The 23,631-nt window shown below is 56.4% G+C and overlaps 2 protein-coding genes across 6 annotated transcripts in view; both read left to right on the top strand.

The window, feature by feature from the left end:
* The first annotated feature begins 711 nt into the window (after positions 1-711).
* P2RY6 (pyrimidinergic receptor P2Y6) lies at positions 712-10,809 on the top strand. Of its 4 annotated transcripts, none has more exons than XM_065064776.1 (2): positions 712-836; positions 8,482-9,745. In XM_065064776.1, the coding sequence occupies exon 2, from the start codon at positions 8,537-8,539 to the stop codon at positions 9,527-9,529; it is 993 nt and encodes a 330-aa protein (XP_064920848.1). In that variant the 5' UTR covers positions 712-836; positions 8,482-8,536; the 3' UTR covers positions 9,530-9,745. The 4 variants fall into 4 exon arrangements, with proteins under 4 accessions (XP_064920848.1, XP_064920688.1, XP_021140780.2 ...); XM_065064616.1 differs by lacking the exon at positions 712-836 and adding an exon at positions 1,848-1,936 and having other exon boundaries at positions 8,482-10,809; XM_021285105.2 differs by lacking the exon at positions 712-836 and adding an exon at positions 1,921-2,036.
* Positions 10,810-13,582: 2,773 nt separating this feature from the next.
* Positions 13,583-23,631, top strand: part of ARHGEF17 (Rho guanine nucleotide exchange factor 17) — a 43,523-nt gene continuing 33,474 nt past the window's right edge. For both annotated transcript variants that reach the window (XM_065064363.1, XM_013372057.3), the window contains exon 1: positions 13,583-16,549. In XM_065064363.1, the coding sequence (XP_064920435.1) occupies positions 13,598-16,549 (2,952 nt within the window). In that variant the 5' untranslated portion in view covers positions 13,583-13,597. The remainder of the gene's footprint in view (positions 16,550-23,631) is intronic.

The following is a 23,631-nucleotide window of genomic DNA, read 5'->3' as shown; positions in this document are numbered from 1 at the left end:
AGCTCTCAGCTGCCTCCCTGGCTTTGACCACAGATGCTCTTCTCTCCATCATCACCATCCCACCACCCACCAGCGGATGGAAATCTGCAACCCGGTGGAAAGGTGCAATTACCCTGGGCAGCAGCAGCAAAGGTCGCCTATAAGCAGCCACTAATGCAATTATTGGCATCATCCAGCTGGATGAACAGAAACCAGGCGGCCAAAGAGCCTCGTGAGGCCAAATCCAGCCACCGGGCCAGGCCATTTTGCCAGGAATTAATTCAATCAGTGATGCTACAAGAGGAACCCAGGCTATTCCCATTTCCCAATGAGTTTCATCTGCCTTTTGAATGGATAAAAAGAGGCTTTGAAAAGCTACCTTGCTTAAAATCTCTTTCTTAGCCTTGCCTGTACCACCCTTGCTCCAACCCCAAAATGTCATATTTTAGGGGGATTTCCCATTTATTCCAGGTGCTGTAGGGCTGGGCTTGAGGCTACAGGTCCGGCTGCCGAGCTCAGCAGAAGCAGTTGGGGCTGGCAGGCAGCCAGCAGCTGCTCTTCTATTTTCCTTTTCTTTTTTTGGTTTTGTTTTTAACACTCCCTCCACTATTTACAGTGTCCCCACAGCAGGACAGCTGGCTATGACGCGTTCACCTTGGGGACATGAAAGGACACCCGCCGTGCCAGGAGAACACCAGCTCGGAGCTTGTCCCGAAGATGGAGGCAGCACTGGAGGTGGGATAAGTGCTGGTGGCCCATCGGAGGAGTGAGTTGTGTTCGTTCTCAGCTGCATTCCCCGGATACTTGCAGAAAGCCCTGTGCTCCTCACCGCGGGCTGCCGGGCTTGTTTGCACAAGGTGTGTTTTCTACTCTGCTCCCGGGGAAAAAAACACTTTTTACCCCCAGTTTCCGTCTCCCTGTGGCGGCTGAGGGAGCGGGGGAATTTCACAACGGCACCGAGCCATTGCCAACCCAACCCCACAAGCCTGGACAGCCCCGGGATGAGGGTGATGGCTCCAGCCTGGCTGTGGTTGCGAATATTCACGGTTGCTCCTGCCAGAGCCCGTTTCCCCCGTGGCCCCACTGCCCGGCTTGGCCGCGGGCTCACGCCAGGATCGATGAAAACCAGCATTGTGCACCGTAGCACAGGCGCCGGCAGGATCCATATGGGCTGAGGTACCTCATCCTGCACCATGCAGCTGCCCAAAACTCTTTGCCTTCTATTTAGGTGCCAACTCTGGGGGTGCATCAGTCAACAAGGAGCCCCCCACATCATCCAGGTGATGCCAGTTGGCACCTTCGCCTTTACCAAGACCCATCGTAAGGAAGGAATGGAATAATTTTGGAGGGCAAAGTGGGCTTGCAGGGAAAGAAAGGGCCAAGTCCATCATCTCACATAACCCAGGCATCTCTGGGCTGTTTATGCATCTGCACTTTCATACCTAACGCATCCCCCCGGGGTTTTTTTCCTTATTGCTCTTTAATAGCCCTTCTCAGGAAGTGAAGAGGCTCGATCACCTGGTTAATGAGTACCAAAGCCACCAAACCCTTTGGTTGAGACCCAGGTACCACGGGGAGACCCTGTCCCCAAGACCCAGCTGCTCTCCGCAACCTCCAGCTGTGGCAATCCAGCTGTTTGCCGTTGCATGAGCATCCCACCCTTCAAATCCCACTTTTGGGGTTATAGGGACTCCCCTATTCAATCCAGATGTTTCTCCGTGATGCCAAGCCTGATGTTTGCACGGCAGCCACCCCCATGCAGCTGTCGCCCCGCTAACGCAGCTGTTCCACCCCACCCTAATCCAGCTGTGCCCCTTGCGCAGCTCCCGCAGGTGCCGGGGCCGGAGCGGGGCGGAGCGGGGCGGCCCCGGGGCGGAGCGGGGACGGGGACGGGCGGTAATGGGGCGGCTCCGGGCGCTGAGCGCGGCTGCTGCCTCCCCGGCGCATCCCGCTGCCGGTAAGTGCCGCGTACGGAAGGGACGGGACCCACCGAACCGGGCAGGATGGGACCCGAGAGGGTCGGAGTGAACCGTGAGGCACGGGGCTGGAACGGGCAGGTTGGGACCTGAAAGGGTCACACGGAACCGGGAGGGATGGGACCCAAGAGGGTCGGAGTGAATCGGGAAGGATGGGGCCGGACGGGGCAGGATGGACCTGACAGGGTCAGAGTGAAATGGGAAAGATGAGGTTGGACTGGGCAGGATGAGTCCCGAGAGGGTCACACGGAACCGGGGCAGGATTAGACCTGAGGGGGTCAGAGTGAATTAGGAAGGATGGGGCTTGACCAGGCACGACCCAGGAGGGTCAGAGTGAACTGGGAAATATGGGGTTGGACAGGTCAGGATGGGACCCAAGAGGGTCAGAGTGAACCGGGAAGGATGGGACCCAAGAGGGTCAGAGTGAACCAGGAAGTATGGGGCTGGACAGGGCAGGATGGGACACAAAGGTTTACACAGAACCGGGAAGGATGAGGCTGGACCAGGCAGGATGGGACCCAAGAGGGTCACACGGAACCGGGGCAGGATTAGACCCGAGGAGGTCAGAGTGAATTAGGAAGGATGGGGCTGGACCAGGCACAACCCAAGAGGGTCAGAGTGAACCGGGAAGGATGGGGCTGGACAGGGCAGGATGGGACCCGAAAGGTTTACACAGAACAGGGAAGGATGAGGCTGGACCAGGCAGGATGGTGCTCAGAGAGTCACGCAGAACCAGGACAGTTTCAGATCTGAGTGGGTCAGAGTGAACCAGGAAGGATGGGGCTGAGCAAGATAGGGTGGGACCCAAGAGGGTCAGAGTGAACCAGGAGGGATGGGGCTGGACTGGGCAGGATGGACCTGACAGGGTCAGAGTGAACTGGGAAAGATGAGGTTGGACTAAGAAGGATGGGACCCGATAGTGTCGGAGTAAACTGGGAAAGATGGGGTTGGACCGGGCAGGATGGGACCCAAAAAGGTCAGACCGAACCATGCAGGATGGGGCTGGACTGGGCAGGATCGGGCCTGAGCATGTCAGACCAAACTGGGTCAGAATGATACCCAAGGGTCAGACCCAACTGGGAAGGATGGGACCTGAGGGGGTGAAATCAAACTGGGCTGGATGGGACCCGGCAGGGTCAGACTGAACCGGGCAGGATCCGACCCAAGGGGGTAAAGGACCAGACTGGGCAGGATGGGGCCGGACTGGACAGGAGCAGACCCAAACAGCTGAGACTGAACCAGGCAGGATTGGACCTGAGCAGGTCAGCTTGAACTGGGCAGGATGGAGCAGAACTGGAGAGAATGGGGTCAGATCGGGAGAACATAGGTGCTCTGGTTGGGCTTTGGGGTGACCCGAGCCCAAATATATGTACATATATAGATGGATTGATGGATATGTGTGTATATATATACATATATCTGTGTACAAATATATACTTTTGTACATATATATATGCACAGGTATATTTGTATATATGAGCATGCATGCATAGACATGTACAGAAGCATAAATACATTTGGATATGTATGGATAGAGGAATGTATATACATGTGTGTGAGTCCGTGTGTGCACAGAGACATATTGGTGTATATAGATACAGAAGTTTGTATATACGTGTGTGTGAGTGGAGACACATATTTATATATACATGTATTGAGAAATGTATATGTGTGTGTATACATGTGTGTAGAGCCATATACGTTTGTGTATATGTGTATAGAGGTATATTTATTGATAGAGGTATATATGCTTGTATATATGTGGTTTTATGCATATATGTGTGCATTTTCCCATTTCCAACAAGAAAATGCTCCCTGGGCTGCTCGGAGCATCCCTGAGATGCCAATTTATTTCAGAGACAGAGTACCGAAGCGTGGGGAGGGGAGGGGAGGGGAGTCACTCGAGTACAGAGGACATCAGTGGCAGAGCCACTTGGCACCACCAGAGGGACCATCCCGTCTCCCTGTCCCCGCGGGTCCATGTTAAGCACCCAAAAATGCCCAATCTTGGCCCAATTTGCCCACATCATTACACCTTCCAGCTTCAATAAATGGAGATTTCCCACAAAACACCCCAACTTTGGTCCCCAAAAACCCCAGAGCAGATGGGACATGTCCATGGGCACCTGAAGATGTTTTGGGGACCGGTCAGGAGGTGCTTGGGGACAGGGATGTTGTGGCTTTGGCCAAGTGACACGCAAGGCAGGAGCATCCCTATCTCCATCTCCTTTAAAATCTGCTGATCTGGAGCTTTCGCTTCCCCCCCATGTCACCAGGCCACCAAGATGTCCCCACAATGGTGTTCTCGCAGGGAAGGACAAACCAAAGAGGAACGGCTGGCAGGGATCCCTGGGATGTGTTTTTGAGGGTGAACAAAGGGACTTTTTGAACAATCCACCAGGACAAAACATGAGCTGGGGACGGGCCACGGGCACAGGATGAGGCCGAGTGTGTTGACGTGGGTTTGTTAATTGGAAATAGTGATTTCTGGGTTGCTATCGAGGGGTTACAGGTGGTTGCAGGTAGTGGGTATGGTTGGTGTGGGGATTCTCCAGTGACTAATGGAACGGTTGTGCTCGGCATATCCCGCAGCTGGGATTTTCCTGGGATCGGGAGGGATTTTTCCCCTCCTCTGGCTTTCCTAACCCTCCCAGCCCAGCAGCACTGGGATGCAGTGCCCAATTTCCCTCTTACAAAGAGTTCTTTTTGCTCATTTGCCATTTTTTGAGGTGCGTTCCCTTGTTTTTTGGCTTCTCATCATGCATTTGGCTCAGCTCTGCCCTCCGCCACCGATGGCCTGTGTAGCCTTAGGCATGTCCCTTAACAACTCCCAACAAACACCCCTCCAATGAGTGTTTTGGGGAGAAAATCTGTTAAAATGGGGTGCGAGTCACCCTGGTTTGCTTCAAACCTACTGCCCGTGCCCCAGTTTCCCCTGCGTGGCTGTGGTGAGAGGCAACAAGGCAACTGGAGCATCTTCCTCCTCTTGGTGCCACCACTCCAGGTGACCTCCTTGTCCACAGCATCTACCGCAAAAGCCCAATCTTGGAAGGAGCCAAAAATGGGGAAATAGACTCTAAAATGGGGGGAAAGACCACAAAATGGGGTAAAAAGACCAGAAAAATCTTGGATGTGATAGCATGGCTGGTGGCCACATCCTGGCATGGTCTGGGGTCCACCCCTTGCCTTGGTGGCATTTGCCGGCTGTGGATATCCCTTGGTGTCTGGGTCTCTTTGGGGGTGCAGGGGGTCTGTGTGTATATAGGGAGCTGCATATAGGGGGTGTGTAGGGGATGGGGATGTGGAACCACAACGGAGCTGCTGGCACGGGCCGTACCACGCCATGCCCACGTGGCCACGCTGTGCCACACAATGCCCATGCTGTGCCACCCCAGTTTCTGTTCCCCATCACCCCGGGGTGCTGCCGTTGGCTGGAAAGGGGAAGCATTGCTTAACGTGGCACCCCAGGACTGCAGATGTTCCCGGATGCTGGGGAGAACGGCGGGTCCCAGCACCCTATGACACCCCACTGGCACCCCAGCAGGTAAGACGCGCTCCCAGGTTCCCCCTTGCCCATCACCTTGTCCCCAAATGTCACATTGATGCTCTTGTGAGCTGTCAGGATGGCAGAGGGTCCTGTGGGTGCCCAGGGTGGGTGCTGCCTGGTCCTGGGGTGCCAGGGGAGGTTTGGGGTGTCCCAGGGGATGGGGCAGGTCACAGCCCATGGGCATTTACTGGCTTGGAGGTGGCAGAGGTGGGTGCTGGGACTGCCTGGAGCTGGGGTGACAGTGGGGTGCGCTGGGCTGCAGGGGGGGGGCGCTCAGTGAGTTGCATGGGGCTCAGCAGGGTATGGGAGGCACAATGGAGTGCAGGGGTCTCAGTGGGGTGAAGGGGGCTCAACAGGGTGCAGGGAGGCTCAGTGGGGTAGAAGGGGCGTCGGTGGGGTACATGGGGGCTCAGCAGGGTATGGGAGGCACAATGGGGTGCAGGGGGGCCCAGTGGGGTGCAGGGGGTCTCAATGGGGTACAGGGAGGCTCAGCAGGGTATGGGAGGCACAATGGGGTGCAGGGGGGCCCAGTGGGGTGCAGGGGGTCTCAATGGGGTACAGGGAGGCTCAGCAGGGTATGGGAGGCACAATGAGGTGCAGGGGGGCCCAGTGGGGTGCAGGGGGTCTCAGTGGGGTACAGGGGGGGCTCAGCAGGGTATGGAAGGCACAATGGGGTGCAGGGGGGCCCAGTGGGGTGCAGGGGGTCTCAGTGGGGTACAGGGGGGGCTCAGCAGGGTATGGGAGGCACAATGGGGTGCAGGGGTCTCAGTGGGGTGAAGGGGGCTCAACAGGGTGCAGGGAGGCTCAGTGGGGTAGAAGGGGGGTCGCTGGGGTACAGGGGGGCTCTGCAGGTTATAGAGGGGCACAATGATGTGCAGGGGGACTCAGTGGGGTGCAGGGGGGCTCATCAGGGTACAGAGGGGCTCAGTAGGGTACAGAGGGTCTCAGTGGGGTGCAGCGAGGCTCAGCAGGGTATGGGGAGCACAATGGGGTGCAGGGGGGCTCAGTGGGATGCAGGGGGGCTCAGTAGGGTGCAGAGAGCTCAGTGGGGTGCTGGGGGCTCAGTAGGGTGCTGGGGGCTCAGCAGGGTTCAGGGGGCTCATTGGGTGCTGGGGGGTACGAGGGATATGCAGCAGCAAGGAGAGCAGGGGTGGACTGATCTACATTACCGGAGCATCCCCAAAACGGGGGAAGGTTTGTGTGTGTCCCCAACACTCTACCCAAGCCTGACCCCATGGCCAGGATGCTCTCTGGGGCTGGCAAATCCCCAGAGACATGAAATGGGGCCACCACGGTGGTGCAAGCAAACAGGGTGGCCTCTGGACTTGTGTTTCCACCCCCTGGTCCCCTCTGCCCCATGCACCTGGTGGCTGGAGCTCAGCCACCCTCCTCCCTGCCTCAGTTTCCCTTCCCAGCCATTGTGGGGACACCAGCCACCCCATTTCCAGGCAGGCTTGTCCCCACCAAACATCAGGGCTGCCGCTGGCCGGTGTTGCAGACCGGTCTGCAGTGGTGGAGGAAGCGAGAGGGGGAAGGAGAAGCAGCTCTATCCACGCCCCCAAGCTGCTGCCACCCAGGAGCGTGGGGCACCTATGGGTGGCATGGTGAGGGATTTAGCCAAGTGACATGGCTGGGGTAAGGGGTCTCTTCATGCTGTGGGACCACCTCTTTCATGCAAGTCTCGGCCTCTAAAGGAAGCCGACAGCCTCTGCCCCAGCTCAGAGCAGCCCAGAGGACACGGGGATGGGCTCTGTTAGCCCACAAAACCGAAAAACTCCAGAACCAGCGTGTCACCTGTCCCGCTTCCAAGGTGAAAGTAACCACAAAATCTGTGGGTTGTGTTGGGCTGGGTGTAGATGGCATCTCCTGCCACTCGGGACGGTGACCGGTCATAGGGATTTGGCACCCCCTGCAGAGGAGCAGGAGGCCGTGCTGGTGGCCAACAGCTCATTGTGCCGCAATTTCCTCTCCAGCATCAGGTTGAGGGTGGTTTGGCCTGTGCAAACTTTTCTGTGGGGTGGAAGTGTCAGGGGAAGAGGAGCTGAGATCATGATAACCATGGTGTCTCATGTGCTACCACCCTGTGCGGTCCTGCTGCCTCCACCTTCACCTCCCTGATGGGCTTCTAAATTAATCACTGTGGTTTAGAATCATAGAGTCACGGAAGGGTTTGGGTTGAAGGGACCTTCCCAGCTCCCCCAGAGCCACCCCTGCCATGAGCAGGGACATCTTCACCAGCTCAGGTTGCTCAGAGCCCCGTCCAGCCTGGCCTGGGATGTCTCCAGGGATGGTTCATCCACCACCTCTCTGGACAACCTGGGACAGGCTCTCATCACCCTCAGGGCAACAATTTCTTCCTCATGTCTGGCCTGAATCTCCCTCCTCTAGTTTCAAAACATCACGCTTTGTCCTATCACAACAGGCCCTGCTCAAAAGTTTGTCCCTATCTTTCTTCTCGGGCCCTTTTAAGGCCGCACTAAGGTCTCCCTGCAGCTTCTCTTCTCCAGCTGAACACCCCAACTCTCTCAGCCTGTCCCCCAGCAGAGCTGTTCCAGCCTCGCATCATTCCTGTGGCTCCTCTGGCCCCTCTCCAGCAGGTCCATGTGTGTCCTGTGCTGAGGACCCAGAGCTGGACCAGCACTGCAGGGGGGTCTCACCAGAGCGGAGCAGAGGGGCAGAATCCCCTCCCTCCACCTGCTGCTCACGCTGCTGGGGATGCAGCCCAGGACATGGGTGGATTTCTGGGCTGCAAGCGCACGTTGCCGGCTCATGGCCAGTCTTGCACCCCCAGCACCCCTGAGTCCTTCTCCTGGGGGCTGCTCTCCCTCCCTCCATCCCCAGTCTGGACTGATACCGGGGGTTGCCCCGACCCAAAAGGATGGGGCTATAGGGTTGCATGCACTGGTCCAGGTGCATCTTGCTAGGGTGGATGTGACATCACATGGCCAAGTCACCAACCATCCTCTTTGTCATTCGCAGATGCTGCTGAGGGGCCGCACCAGCAGAGAGGACATTGATCAGGAGAACCACCACCATGGCCAATTTGACGGTCTCCATTGGGGCTGGGAGGAACTCATGCACCTTTCACGAGGAGTTCAAGCAGGTCTTGCTACCCCTGGTCTACTCGGTGGTGTTCATGGTGGGGTTGCCCTTGAACGCCGTGGTCATTGGGCAGATCTGGGTGGCCCGTAAGGCGCTGAGCCGCACCATGATCTACATGCTGAATCTGGCCACGGCTGACCTGCTCTACGTCTGCTCCCTCCCGCTCCTCATCTACAACTACACCCAGAAGGATTATTGGCCTTTTGGGGACTTCACCTGCAAATTCGTCCGCTTCCAGTTCTACACCAACCTCCATGGCAGCATCTTCTTCCTCACCTGCATCAGCGTCCAGCGGTACCTGGGCATCTGCCACCCCTTGGCCTCCTGGCACAAGAAGAAGGGAAAGAAGTTGACGTGGCTGGTGTGTGCCGCTGTCTGGTTCATCGTCATTGCCCAGTGCTTGCCCACCTTTGTCTTTGCTTCCACTGGCACGCAGAGGAACCGCACCGTCTGCTACGACCTGAGCCCGCCGGATCGCTCCACCGCCTATTTCCCCTACGGCATCACCCTCACCGTCACCGGCTTCCTCCTGCCCTTCGTGGCCATCCTCGCCTGCTACTGCAGCATGGCCCGGATCCTGTGTCAGAAGGACGAGCTGATAGGCTTGGCGGTGCACAAGAAGAAGGACAAAGCTGTGCGCATGATCATCATCGTGGTCATTGTCTTCTCCATCAGTTTCTTCCCCTTCCACCTCACCAAGACCATCTACCTGATCGTCCGTTCCTCGCCCAGCCTGCCCTGCCCGGCTCTGCAGGCGTTTGCCATCGCCTACAAGTGCACGCGTCCCTTCGCCAGCATGAACAGTGTCCTTGATCCCATCCTCTTCTACTTCACCCAACGCAAGTTTCGCGAGAGCACCCGTTACCTCCTTGACAAGGTGAGCTCCAAATGGCGGCAGGACCATTGCGTTACCTACGGCTCCTAGGTGAGGATGAGGACCACCTTGGTGTCACCAGGCCTGGGCATGGAGCAATTTTGGCTTTAGGCTCCACAGAGCAGATGTGGCTTCAGCTGGGGATGAGCTGGAGGAAAAAAGGATGGTATCTTCTGAACTTTCAGCACTTCCATCCCATCTCTAACCTGCAGCGGCACAGCATTAACACCATCACAGCACAGATCCGGTGTCCTCTCTCTGGCTTGGTTGCTCAGTTGAGCAGCTTTGCACCGTGTTTCCTTGGCAGCAAAGCCACCGATGCAATAAAAGCCACTAGTGGGACCGTGGAGAACATGGTGGGACCATGGAAGAGACAGTCCCTGGCTCAGGGAGAGCTGCTGGGGGACAATTTCTCCCCATTCTCATTTAAAGCTTCCCTGATGGGGCCATGCAAAGGCTGGAGAGGGTTTGGTTCAGCTCATACCTGTCTGGGGAACATGGGCCTGTGTGTGTCTCCATCTCAAGATCAGTGTCACGGACATTTTTGGGGGTAATACTGGCCCAAAATGGGGCCAGACTAGTAAGAGACATGGGCCTACCAGTACCACTGGTGCCACAAAATGGTGGGAGAGCATCCCTGGCCAGACTGGGAACTGGGACATAAGGGCACATGGGACAACCGTGCTGGATTTCTTACCCAAGCGATGACCATGGGCTGGATTAGACACAAGCCAGCAGTGCTGTCACCTGCATGGGGACCTTCAGCATCATCCAAGTCCAGCTCCCCACTTAGCCCAGCACCCCAAATCTGTCCCATCCCAGCATCCTCAGTGTCCTGCTGTCACCTCCTAACCAGGATCCACCAAAATCAGAACCGGCACACTTGGACGTGATGCCAGAGTTGGGAAACCCACGCCACTGAGCTACTTGGTGTCCTTGGTCATGTCACCGCACGTTCCACCATTGACTTGGTCACGCCACCATGTCCACATTGGGTCGGGGCTTGAGCTTTGCCCCCCACAAACTCCATCAGGATGCTGCACCTTCCCAGCAGAGAGGGATTCGCTTCCATGGCATGGAGTGGACGTACCACTAATCACTCTGCGAGTCTTCTCTAACCTATAGAATGTACAGAATAAACCCTCCCCCCTCTTTCAGGTGGATATGTGCACATATAGACACCCACTGTGTATATGCACATACATCACATCCAAGCAGAGGAAGGCTTGTAGCCCAGCACAGGCTACGTGGTGTGGATATTCTCAGCTCTGAATACATTATATCTATACAGTGTATGTATGTATATATAGTATACATATATATAGATGTAACTGTTTCGCTGCATTTCTTGCAGGTTGTGCGTAATAATCACATCTAAGCTGATTTTTAAGCAATTTGCTTCAAATCTCCGGAGATGAGCGTCCCATCCAAGCGTGTGACTTCATCCCCACAAGCATGCAGGTGTCTTCCTCGGGTTCCCAGCCACCCCAGGGTCTCACCAGCATCCAGAGCTGGTGGTTCCAACCTGGTTCCTCACTGTCAAAAGGATGAGAAGAGCGCTCAGGGTGGTCATCAGCTCTTGGATGATGTTCAAAGATCTCAGCATCATGGTGGGCTGGGATGGAGAGGGACCTTACAATGGCGTTTTAGCTCAAGTCATCTGGTTTTGCAGGCGCAGTGGCCCTGTCCTGGTGGAGAGGATTGTGCACGGTGACAACAGCTTCGGGTTGTGTCACAGAAAGTGATGAAGGAGGCAGATCCAGCCTTGGGGTTTTCCATGGTTGAAGCTCATCTGTGCCAAAATCTCCTCTAATGTATTTTTGGGGTCTTGCAATGGAAAGGCAAATGCCGGGGACTGTGAGAGTGGTGGCAGGTGGGACAATCCCAGCCTGTTGTCCCTAACTCTCCCCAGACAGAAGGAAGGTGACAGAGCGGGACACGCCAGGCCACACCATCCAGACCCAGGAGAGGGCGCAAAATATTCAGATTTGGAGGACTTCAGCTGGGGCTGCAGGTGCCCACCCGGCTTCAGGGAGCGATGGAGGATCCCAGTTCCATCACACCAATCCGTGCCTGGAGAGCACCCATGGGATGAGGCAACCAGCCAAAATTCAACCACAATACAGCTTTAATGGCAAAAAAATAAGCAGGTCCTAAAGAAGCTGGTGGTAGATGCAGGGACATCCTTGATGATGTCTCTGATGGTGGAATCACAAATTTGGGGTGTTTTTAAGGGTAGGAGGCGCATGGAGCTCGTTCATTTTTGCATTTTGGGTCTGATTGTGTCCTGCCCGGCCTTGGAGTGGTGTAAGCAGTTCCCTTGGTACCCCCAGGCCTAGAAGCCACGGCGATGGGCACAACGGGGCACCCTAGAGATGGGGTGGGCACAAAATCCTTCACTTGAGAGATGCTCAACACCAGCAGCCTGAGGACCAGCTTCTACAGCGATGACATGTGGCTCCTCCCAAAATCCCATCCTGAACACCTGGTGACCACGGGGACATCATAGGGACATCATCCTTATGGCCAGGAAACACCCAGCCCTGGGGGGACCAGGGGACAAGGGTGGAGGGAGGAAAGGGAGAGCTGGGGAGGGAATATCTACATCTCACAGCATCGCTGGAGGCACTTTTTAGGTCCTGAAAAATGCGTTTATGGGTGGTGTTGGATCTCTTTTTAATCACCATCAGCTTTTCATGCCCCTGGGACAGAGACAGCAACGTCCTTTACATGGCCAGGACACTTCTCCAGCCCCATCCACGCTGCCAAGGCCTCAGTTCACCCATCAACTGCCCCAACCACCTTCTTTTTCATCTCCCCAGTGATAAACCTGTTGTCTTGGGGGAAAAAGGGTTATAGGCTGCAAATAGCAAGTGCTGACAAGCCATGCTAAAAAACCATGAGAAAGTCTGTTTTCGCGAGGCGGTGAGTTGCCGGAGCTTTTTGCAAGTTGGGAACAAGGTGTTCTGCTTTCTCTGAGGACAAGTTGCAAAGCACGGGCTGGAGAAAAACACAGAAGAACCCCATTTTTTTGGTTATTTATCCTGTTTCCCCCACTCCCTCTCCCCAAATTTTAAAAAGCTGGAGGGAGATGGAGGGAAGGGGATGAAGGATATGGGGGATGAAGGATGTTGGGGGTGAAAAATGGGGGGGGTGAAGGACATGGGGACTGAAGGATGTGGGGGTGAAGGATGGAGTGGATGGAGGATGGGGGGTGAAGCATGAGGGTTGTAAAGGATGTGGGGGTGAAGGATGTGGGTGTGAAGAATGGGGGGGATGAAGTATGGTGGGATGAAGGATAGGGGGGTGGAGGATGTTGGGGATGAAGGACAGGGGGGGTGAAGAATGAGGAGGGTGAATGTTGAGGGGGTGGAGTATCCAGGGGTGAAGAATGGGGGGCTGAAGGATGTTGGGGATAAAGGATGTTTGGGATGAAATATGGTGGGATGAAGGATAGGGGGGTGGAAGATGTTGGGGATGAAGGATGAGGGGGTGAAGAATAGAGGGGTGAAGAATGGAGATGTGAAGGATGTTGGGGATGAAGGACGGGGGGGTGAAGGAAGAGGGGGGTGAATGTTGAGGGGGTGAAGTATCCAGGGGTGAAGAATGGGGGGTTGAAGGATGTTTGGGATGAAGGATGGGGGGCAAAGGATGGGGACATGAAGGATGGGGGTACGAAGGATGAGGAGGTGGAGGGTGCAGGGGGGCGGTGGGGTGCTCCTGCTTGACCTGAGAGCAGGAGGGCAGCTCTGCAATCCCCCCTTAAGAAAAAAAAATAAACGAAAAATTAAATTAAAAAGAAAAAAAAAAGGCGAAACCTCCAACCATCCCCCTCCGCGGAGGAAACCCCGCCTCCGGGGAGGAAAGTTTATTTGAATGCAACAAATAAAAAAGCAGGGGGGTGAAGGGAGGAGAAAAAGCCTAAAAAAAAAGGGGGGGGAGAGAGAGAGGGAGAGAGCGAGCAAACAAAGCGGGAGGGATGAAGGCCGCTGGCAGCCCGGAGGAGGAGCGGGGCCGGGCGGTGCCTGCGGCGGGGCCGGGGCCGGGGCGCGGCGGGGCCGGGGCTGGGGGGCGGGCGGAGGCGGCGGCGGCGGCGGCGGGGGTGGGGGGGGGCAGACAATGGCGGAGGGGGGCAGCGGTCGGGGGGTAGCGGCGGGTCGGTGGTTCCTGCCCGCCTCCTCCCCGCCTTCCTCCACCTCCTCCTCCTCCTCCTCCTTCTTCTTCTTCCCGGGTAGGAAAGTTTCAGCGTCCATCGCGGAGCAACAACCGGGCCGGGTTTTTGGCAGCCTGGCCCCATCGGTACGGCAGCTTTCGCTTCGTTTTAGCGAACCGGAGCCAACGGGCCCGGTTCATGCCGGGGTTCAACCACCATCCCCGGTTTTACCGCCGCCGCCGCCGTCGTCGTCGTCGTCGCCGCCGGGCCCGGGGTTGAACGCGGAGCCGCCGCGTTGGCCCAGCGTCCCGGCGATGCGGAAACTCTTCGGGGAGAGCTGCCGGCAAAGCGCCGGGAATGGGAAGGGCGATGGGATGGGGAACGGGAACGGGGTTGGGAACGGGAGCGGCCGGGGAGCTCCCCCGCCGCCTCCACCCCGCAGCCGCGTCCCGCACCCGGCTCTCGCCCGCTCTCCCCGCTGCGGAGCTCCGCCGGAGCCCGGCCCGCATTCCTGGCATAACTCGGCTCGACCGCAACCGCCCTCCTCCTCCCCATCGCCCCGCTCCAACGGGGAAGATGAAGCGGCGGCATCCCGGTCTCCCCGCCTTTCGTCGGGCAGCGAAGGCGAAGGGCAAAGCGGTGCCCAACGTCACCGCGCCGTCCGGAAGAAAAAGAAAGAGAGTGGTGGTTGGGAGAGCCCGGCGGACGGCGAGGCCGAAGGCTGTGGGAGTGTGGTCTCCCGTCACCCGTTGCCTGTGGTGGCCCGGGTCTCCAAGGTGAACATCCTGCCCTTCGGCAGCCCCGGTGCGTCACGGAGCAGCAGTCGTTATTCCAGCACCGAGACGCTGAAGGAAGAGGAACAGTTTGGGATCTGTTGGCCCAACCAAGGGCGGACTCTCCAGGCGAGTTACGGTGTCTATCGGTCACCCAGTTTCGGGACGAGCGATGGCCTGGTGTGGGGGCAGCCAGCGGTCCGTGTCCGTCCCAAGCTGTCACAGGGCACGGCCAAGGCAAAACCGGACTTTGGGAGCGAGAGCCTGCACCAACCGGGGCTGGAAGTGGAGCAGGCCAAGCACCGCAAGTCCTTGTCCAACCCTGACATTGCCAATGAGACCCTGACGCTCCTCAGCTTCCTCAAATCAGACCTCTCGGAGCTGAAGGTGAAGAAGAAAGGGGTGCGGATCGGCCTTGACGCGGGCTCCGATGGCTGCTCCGGCATCGCCAACTCCTCCCCGGGCAGCCACGGCACCGCTCAGCCCCCCAACCGCTGGGCGCCGGGCGAGCGGCCAACGCTCAAGGACCTGACGGCCACTTTGCGTCGTGCCAAGTCCTTCACCTGCTCTGAAAAATCGGGGACGCGGCGGCTTTTCCTACAGAGCGCCATGAAGCAGAGCTCCTCCGAGCTCCTCCTGGCCACTGCCGACAGCCAGGATGAGGTGGCTTCGGATGGGGGGCAGCGAGGGGACGAGGATGCTCTCCCCATGGTCATCCAGGACCAGTACATCCAGGAGGCGAGGCAGGTCTTTGAGAAGATCAGCAAGATGAGTTCCCAGCAGGACTATGGCTTCGCAGCTGAGCAGAAGGACAGCGGAGGTGTGGAGGGCGCCGAGGTGGTGGCACCAACGGGGACAACAGACATGGCCCTTCTGGGCCAGGCGGAGAGCACGCGGTGTTTGAAGGAAGTGGAGCCGGAGGAGAACCTCGCTCACAGGAAATCTGTGGAGGAGCTGTTGGGTCACGAGTCGAGCGTGATGGATGAGGGCATCGTCACGGAGCCGGAGCCAACGCGGATGCCCTTCCAAGACCTGCATGAAGCCATGGATGCCTGGACGCTGCCCAACGCCATGCCAGCAGCTGGTGACACCGAGATGCCACTGCCCGCTCATCCGGCAGTGGTGGTTGAAGACCTTCCAGCCGGCAAATCCGAGACACCGAGCACCCCCGGAAGCCTGCGCCGCCGCCGTAAGTTCCCCTCGACGGGTGCCAATGGGATGGAGGGTGGCAACGAGGGTGGCACCGAGTCCTACCGCTCCCTGAGCGACCCCATGCCCCACCGGAGATGCTCAGTTGCGGAGGAGGCGAAGAATTTCTCTGTCGACAGCAACCTCCTGGGTTCGTTGAGCGCCAAGGCGGGTATCCCCCAACCCGTTGCCATTGCGGGCAGCGCGGGCAGCGCGGGCAGCGACCTGTCGCTCGGCAGCGATGGGCCGCGGGACTACAGCAGCCTCATCCAAACCATCGTCAGCCAGCCCGGCGCCATGGCGAAGCTCATCGATGACAAAGGCAACAGCAAGACCATCAAGAAGAAGTCGCTGAGCGACCCCAGCCGCCGCGGTGAGATGCCGGCAGGCACGTTCGAAGGTCCCGGTGAGGCCATCAGCGAGCTGGAACCCAGCATCCCACCATCCAGCAGCGAGCCCATCCTCTCAGCACAGTCAGCCGTGCCAGGCACCGGCCGTGGTTATGGCTTTGACCCCAAGTTGGCCGATGTGTTGTCCCCTCGCATCGCACGTCGCAGCTCCAAGAAGCGCTCCAACCGCGCGGCTCACCAAGAAAACCAACCACCGCCAGCACCCACCGTCCTCGCCAAGAGCCGCCCGGCCACCAAGCATGTCCGTCACACCAGCGAACCCGCCACCTTCGTCCCCATTACCGTACCCGAGCCGCTTGTCCCCTCCGGCCACCACAGCCACCTCCCCACTCCATCTGCTGGCCGCTCGCCTGGTAAATCCTTCCCGAACCTTCAACCTCCTTCACTGGAGGATGTCACCAAGCGGTACATGCTGTCCCTCAACTCAGGTGACACGTCCCCTGCTCCCGGGGATGGACCTCGCTCTCCACCCGCTGCCCCACCGCCCCGGCTGCCCCGCTGCCCGCGACCGCCCGACGAGCACAGTTCCAGGACCAAGCCGCAGGTGGTAAGTGCCCATCCATCCTAAAAACACCTTTGTTTCACGGGGTACATGACCCCTCCAAAGCACTGGTGGCTTCGGGAGGTCCCTCGTTGGGGACAAATTCCCATCTGCGGATGCGCTGCCGGATGGCCAAGAGCTTTCCCAGCCCTTTCCAGTGGTCCCAAGGGGATGAGCTCTTGTTTGCAGGAGTGATCTCCCCAATAAAAAGGCAATTTTTGGGTGGGAAGAAGCAGTTTTCAAGTTAAATAGCACTAAATTTTGGTGGAAGGTGGTTTTATAGATCTATATTATATGCTATATTTATATATAGCATCTCCTGGCGATGCTATATGAAGTTCCGGTAAACGGGTGTGCTCTGGGCTGGCCCTGAGATGCTGAACCAAAAATTGACTTTTCCTCAGCAAGGAGAGCTTAAATGGTCCTTTTACTTGGGATTCCTCATGCCATACCCCTTATTCAGCAAATCAGCATATTTTCCCCCCAAAAAATCACCATCACTGTGCCTGGGACCATGCGGTTTGTTGTGCTGCCGGCGTGGGAAAACGGGGGAAGAAACATTCCTGTGGACTGAATATTGTATAGATGGGTAAAGTTTTATCTTGTTGGTGGAAGAATTAACGCTGCTTGGGGGATGCAAAGGCGGTTTTATCGCCCCGTATGCTCTGGGGTCTTTCCTGGGGTGGGTTTTTTGGCATTTCTGACCCCTCGGCTGGTGTTTGGAGATGGACTCGGGTTCCCACCTCTCCGGGTGTTTGTGCCGGGAAGCGCTTGGCAGCACCACCTCCCCCTGCGGCACCCACGGGGCTTTTAATAGCTCCGGGAGAAACCCAGAAATACCCATTCCCGCGGGGGACGAGCCGAGAGCTCGCGGGAACAGGGCTGCCAGGGCTCTCTCGTCCCACTTTGAGGCCGATTTCAGAGGACGTGCTGGACCGTTCCCTTCCAACAGCCGCCGGCAGCCAAGCGTGAAGTCCCTGGGGCCGAGCCCGGCTGTGTAACCCTTGCTGGCCGGGGCAGAGCTGCCTGGAACACGGGGAGGTTTGTTTGTATGCACCCAAAATCCAGATCCCTGCGGCATTATTCCACCGTTATTCCTGGGGCCAGGTATCCCTGCAATATCATCTCCCCAAGATGTTCTCCTGGGGTTCCTCATCCCTGCAGCATCATTCCACCAAGATATTCTCCTGGGGTTCAGCATCCTTGCAGCATTATTTCCCCCAAGATGTTCTCTTGGGGTTCAGTATCCCCAGAGCATCATTCTCCCCAAGATATTCCCCTGGGACCCAGCATACCCACAGCATCATTCCCTAAAATATTCCCCCGGTGTCCAGCATCCCCACAGCATCATTTCCCCAAGATGTTCTTCTGGGGTTCACCATGCCTTCAGCATTGTCCCCCCAAATATATTATTTTGGGGACCAGCATCCCTGCAGCATCATTCCCCCCAAGATATTCTCTTAGGATCTGGCATCCATGCAACATCCTCCCCTCAAGATATTCTCTTTGGGTCCATCACCCCTGCAGCATCACTCCCTCAAGATATTCTCATGGTATCCAGCATCCCTGCAGCATCATTCCCCCAAGATATTCTTGTGGGATCCAGCACCCTGCAGCATTATTCCCCACAAGATGTTCCCTTGGGGATCCTCATCCCCACAGCATCATCCACCGAAGATATTCGCTGGGATCCAGCATCCCCACAGCATTACCTCCTCAAGATATTCTCTTGGGGTTCAGTATCCCTGCAGCATCATTCCCCCCAAGATATTCTCTTGGGATCTGGCATCCATGCAACATCCACTCCTCAAGATATTCTCTTGGGGTCCATCACCCCTGCAGCATCACTCCCTCAAGATATTCTCATGTTATCCAGCATCCCTGCAGCATCATTCCCCAAAATATTCCCCTGGGGTCTGGCATCCTCATAGCATCATTCCCCCAAGGTGTTCTCCTGGGGTCCAGCACCCCTGCAGCATCATTCCCCCCAAGATATTCTCTTGGGATCTGGCATCCATGCAACATCCACTCCTCAAGATATTCTCTTGGGGTCCATCACCCCTGCAGCATCACTCCCTCAAGATATTCTCTTGGTATCCAGCATCCCTGCAGCATCATTCCCCAAAATATTCCCCTGGGGTCTGGCATCCTCATAGCATCATTCCCCCAAGGTGTTCTCCTGGGGTCCAGCACCCCTGCAGCATCATTCTCCCAACATATTGTCCTGGGGGGCTCTGCCACCCATCCAGCTCCTTCACCAGCTGTTGTTGCCACTGCCGGACAACAGCTGTTGGTGGCCAAGAACAGGGAGCTCTCGGATCCTGTGTAAAACATCCCCTTGCAAATAATCATGAGTGAATTTTGCAGGAGTTTTGCCTGATGTATCAGTTCAAAGTGAGGCGTTTGTCCTCTGTGATCTCAGTGTGAAAAGTGCTCTTGAAGCGTTAAGCGTTACAATTAAGTGGGGTAACGAGGAACCTCTCGGGGCTGCGGCTGATGGCACCGTGGGGACATCGGCAGGTCCCCAGGGCAAGGCAGCGCGCCCGGCGGCATTTCTTTATAAAGAAATATCTCTTACTAAATTATTAATATGTTAAGTTTATATAATACGTGGTTTCTCTTAATTATTTATAAAGAGATATTTCTGATTCAGGCGGTGCCCCGGGGACGGTGCCCACTCCATGGTGACCCCGGTATCAGGGATGCTCTGCTGCCCCCTGCACCCCCATACACCCCTCTACCCTGGTCACTTCGGCATCATTTCGGGTGGATTTTTACCACATCCAGCACTGGGCTTTGGCAACTGGGAGCCCAGTTTGGCCGAGCATCATTTCGGGGACACGGGCCACCCCGCGGGGCTGGACCCCGGGGGTGCTGCTCCTCACCTTGCTCGAACCCGCCAGCCGGGTACGAATTTTCCCTTTTAAGGGCAACACCGCAGCTGTATCTTCAAATCTCTCTCCTGCCTTTGAATTGCTTTGTGCTGCAGCCATAACGCAACCGAAACCAGCATTTTTATTTCTCTTTTTGATTTATGATATAGCGGAGTGGGGATGTTTTATTTCAGATGGCACCAGCCAAGGCTGGGGGGGTGGATGGGGACTGAGCCCTGCAAGGGAGTTGCTTTAATATAGGCGAGAGCATCAAGGACCGGATATAACTTGGCACCGGGACGGCTGGCGGGGAGCGGAGATTTACGTGTCCCTGACCGATGGAGAAGAAATAAGCTTTATTTTGTATTTTATTTCTTTTTCCCCTCCCTAACTCAATGGAAAGGGCCGGCGTCCTGAGGTCGGTCGTCTGCTTGGGGAAGAGGTCATTGCTTGGGGATTTTTGGGGTGCTGGAGTGTCTATCCCATGTCATGGTGATGGTCTGTCTGTCCTGGTGTCTGTCTCCAGCAGATGATGCTGGGGAGGATTAACAATGGGATCTGACAAGGGTTCAGTGATGCTCCCCCAAAATGTTCTCTTGGGATTCAGTATCCCTGCAACACCATTCCCCCAAAATATTCCCTTGGGGTTCAGCATTACTGCAGCATCGTCCCCCCAAGAGATTATTTTGGGGTCCAGCATCCCTGCAGCATCATTCCCCCAAGATATTCTTTTGGGGATCAGCATCCATGCAGCATCATTCCCCCAATATTCTCTTGGGGTTCAGCATCCCGTAGCATCACTCCCCAAGAGATTATTTTGGGGTCCAGCATCTGTGCAGCATCATTCCCTCAATATTCTTTTGGGGACCAGCATCCCTTTAGCATCACTTCCCATGATATTATTTTGGGGATCAGCATCCCTGTAACATCACTCCCCAAGATGTTCTTTTGGGGACCAGCATCTCTGCAACACCATTCCCCCAAAATATTCCCTTGGGGTCCAGCATCCCTGCAGCATTGTCCCCCCAAGATATTCTTTTAGGGACCAGCATCCCTGCATCATCATTCCCCCAATATTCTCTTGGGGTTCAGCATCCCTGTAGCATCACTCCCCAAGATGTTCTTTTGGGGACTAGCATCTCTGCAACACCATTCCCCCCAAATATTCCCTTGGGGTTCAGTATCCCTGCAGCATCATTTCCCCAGTTTTCTTTTGGGGACCAGCATCCCTGCAGTATCACTCCCAAGAGATTATTTTGGGGTCCAGCATCCATGCAGCATCATTCCCCCAAAATGTTCTCTTGGGGTCCAGCATCCATGCAACATCATTCCCTCAATATTCTCTTGGGGTTCAGCATCCCTGTAGCATCACTCCCCAAGATATTCTTTTGGGGATCAGCATCCCTGCAGCCTCACTCCCCAAGATATTCTCTTAGGGTTCAGCATTACTGCAGCATCGTCCCCCCAAGATATTCTTTTGGGGTCCAGCATCCCTGTAGCATCACTCCCCCAAAATGTTCTCTTGGGGTCCAGCATCCCTGTAGCATCATTCCCCCAAAATGTTCTCTTGGGAGTCCAGCATCCCTGCAGCATCACTCCCCCAAAATGTTCTCTTGGGGTCCAGCATCCCTGCAGCATCACTCCCCCAAAATGTTCTCTTGGGGTCCAGCATCCCTGCAGCATCATTCCCCCAAAATGTTCTCTTGGGGTCCAGCATCCCTGCAGCATCACTCCCCCAAAATGTTCTCTTGGGGTCCAGCATCCCTGTAGCATCATCCCCCAGGCTTATTTTCGCAGCCCCCATGGTTTGGGGGTGATTTTGGCAGGGTTTTTGTGCTGTTTGCCGGGTTCGGCCGCCCGGCGCGTCCCGGAGCGGTAACGTGCTGTTCTCCCTCGGCGACAGGACTGTTTGTCCTGGGCGCTTTCCAGCGATCCTCCATGGGGCTGGAGCCGGCCAAACCATCCTGGGTGCAGAATTGCTCCTTCACCCCGTGTCTGACGCCGGGCACGAGGCTTTTCATTCCCCAGCAGCACATCCCACTAAGAGATGCTTTGAAGAACACAAGAAAACATCCACAAAAAACTCAAAACATTGATGTTTTTCTGCCTCCAGCATCCCATGAGCCGCACACACATGTGAGGCAACCTGGCACATTTGGGGTGCTTTTGGGTGAATTTGGGGTCTGTTTGCTGCTCGGTGGAGGTATGAGCGAGATGCCAGGCTGGCATCCCCTCGCCTCTTTCTTTTTCCCCGTGGCCGAATCCAGCACGGGATGGAAAATTAGGTATGTTTGCTGCCATGCTCTTGTTTGTTGACTTAGCAGCGGTCGGATTAAACAGGAAAATATTGATTTAAATATAGCACCTCGCGGGAGCGGAGGAGTCGTGGGAACGCGACCCCCCCGGCGCCCCGGCCGCTGCCGTCCCCACCTGCTGCACCCCAAAAATGTCATCGGGGACAGAGGGGGATCCCCAGAGGGACACATCGGGGTCACATTCCCAGGGACACTTGCGTAAAACCCCCCCATCCCTCTCCAGCATCCTCAGCTCATCCTCCAGACCTCATCCTCACTTCAGCTTCATCTCTAGGACCGGATCCGTGCCATATACCCCTTGGCCAACATTTGGCATCTTTGCCCCTATTTATCCCTCCGTTCGCTATGTAAACCCCCGTAGAAACCAGGTTTTCAGGCCACTTTTGGGAGTTTTCTCATTTGGCGGCGTTACTGGGAATCTATAATTAAAGGTGCTGCGCGGGGAGGATGAGGATGGGTGAATCTTGGCTCTTCTGTCGTGATGCTTTGCCCGATTTTCACACCACCGGCTCAGCGAAATGCTGGGGGAAACTGAGGCACGCAAGCTGCATTTTTGCCCCCTTTTTTTCCTGGTGTAAAAAAATCCCCTTAACTCAGCCCATTTTTACCTCTTTCCTTCCCCGGTTCCAAAATCCCCTTAAATCTTCCCATTTTTGTCCCTTTCCTTCCCCAGTTCCAAAATCCCTCTCAATCTTACCATTTCCCCCCATTCTTTCCCCAGTGCCAAAATCCCCTTAAATCTTCCAGTTTTTGCTCCCAGTGCCAAAATCCCCTTAAATCTTCCCTTTTTTATCCCTTTTCTTCCTCAATTCCAAAATCGCCCTTCCCCAGAGCCAAAATCCCCCTAAATCTCCCCATTTTTACCCCTTTCCTTCCCCAATTCCAAAATCCACTTAACTCTCCCCATTTGTGCCTCTTTCCTTCCCTTCTGCTGGCATTTTGAACACCCTTGGGTGACACAGAGGACGTGTCACCCAGAGCCACCCCCCTTATTCCTTGTCCCTGTGCCTGCCCCCACTTTGATTAAAAGCCCCTAATTAATGAAGCAGCAGAGAGGCTGGAGCAGCTGGGATACGCATCCTTGGAGCCCAGACACCCCCAGGTGGCACCCATGGGTGCCCTGTGCTGGTGTCCATGGGGCAGGATCTGGCCCCGCAGCGAGAGGGTTAGTCCTGGGCTAAGCCGGGGGCTGGGACCGGCCTTGGCCCGTGGCCACCTGGCCCAAAGGTCGAGCTCTTGGCAGGGTGACAGGGCTGCAGCGATGGGGGGGACGCTGCAATGGGCTGGGTGGCAGCTCCACTTCCAGCCTGCAGGGAGACCCAGGACCCTGTGCGGGTGCTGGGGTGCACGTACAGGGGTGCGCGGGGGTGGTCCCTGGTGCTGGGGTGCACGTGCAGGGGTGCACAGAAAGGTCCTTGGTTGCGGAGGTGCACGTGCAGGGGTGCATGAGGAAGTCCTTGGTGCTGGGGTGTATGTGCAGGGGTGCGCAGAGACGTCCTTGGTGTTGGGGTGCACATGCAGTGGTGCACAGGGAGATCCTTGGTGTTGGGGTGCACGTGCAGGGGTGCACAGGGAGATCCTTGGTGTTGGGGTGCACATGCAGGGGTGCACAGGGAGATCCTTGGTGTTGGGGTGCACATGCAGGGGTGCATGAGGAGGTCCTTGGTGCAAAGGGGTATGCGCAGGAGGTCCGTGGTTGCGGACGTGCACATACAAGGGTGCATGAGGAGGTACTTGGTGGAGAGGTGGATGTGCAGGAAGTCCCTGGTTGGAGAGGTGAACATGCAGGGGTGCACAAGGAGGTCCCTGGTGCAGAGGTGCAATGGAGGAGGTCCCTGGTGCAAGGGGTGTACATGGAAGAGGTCCCTGATTGCAGAGTTGCACATGCAAGGGTGCACGG

Source organism: Columba livia, chromosome 1 (genome assembly GCF_036013475.1).
Source record: "Columba livia isolate bColLiv1 breed racing homer chromosome 1, bColLiv1.pat.W.v2, whole genome shotgun sequence".
In the NCBI taxonomy this organism is placed as follows: Eukaryota; Metazoa; Chordata; class Aves; order Columbiformes; family Columbidae; genus Columba; species Columba livia.
This window is presented reverse-complemented; position numbering and strand designations above follow the sequence as displayed.

Coding starts and splice junctions, on each gene's coding strand:
- P2RY6 (XM_065064616.1), top strand. CDS start 8,537: ATGGCCAATTTGACGGTCTCCATTGGGGCTGGGAGGAACTCATGCACC.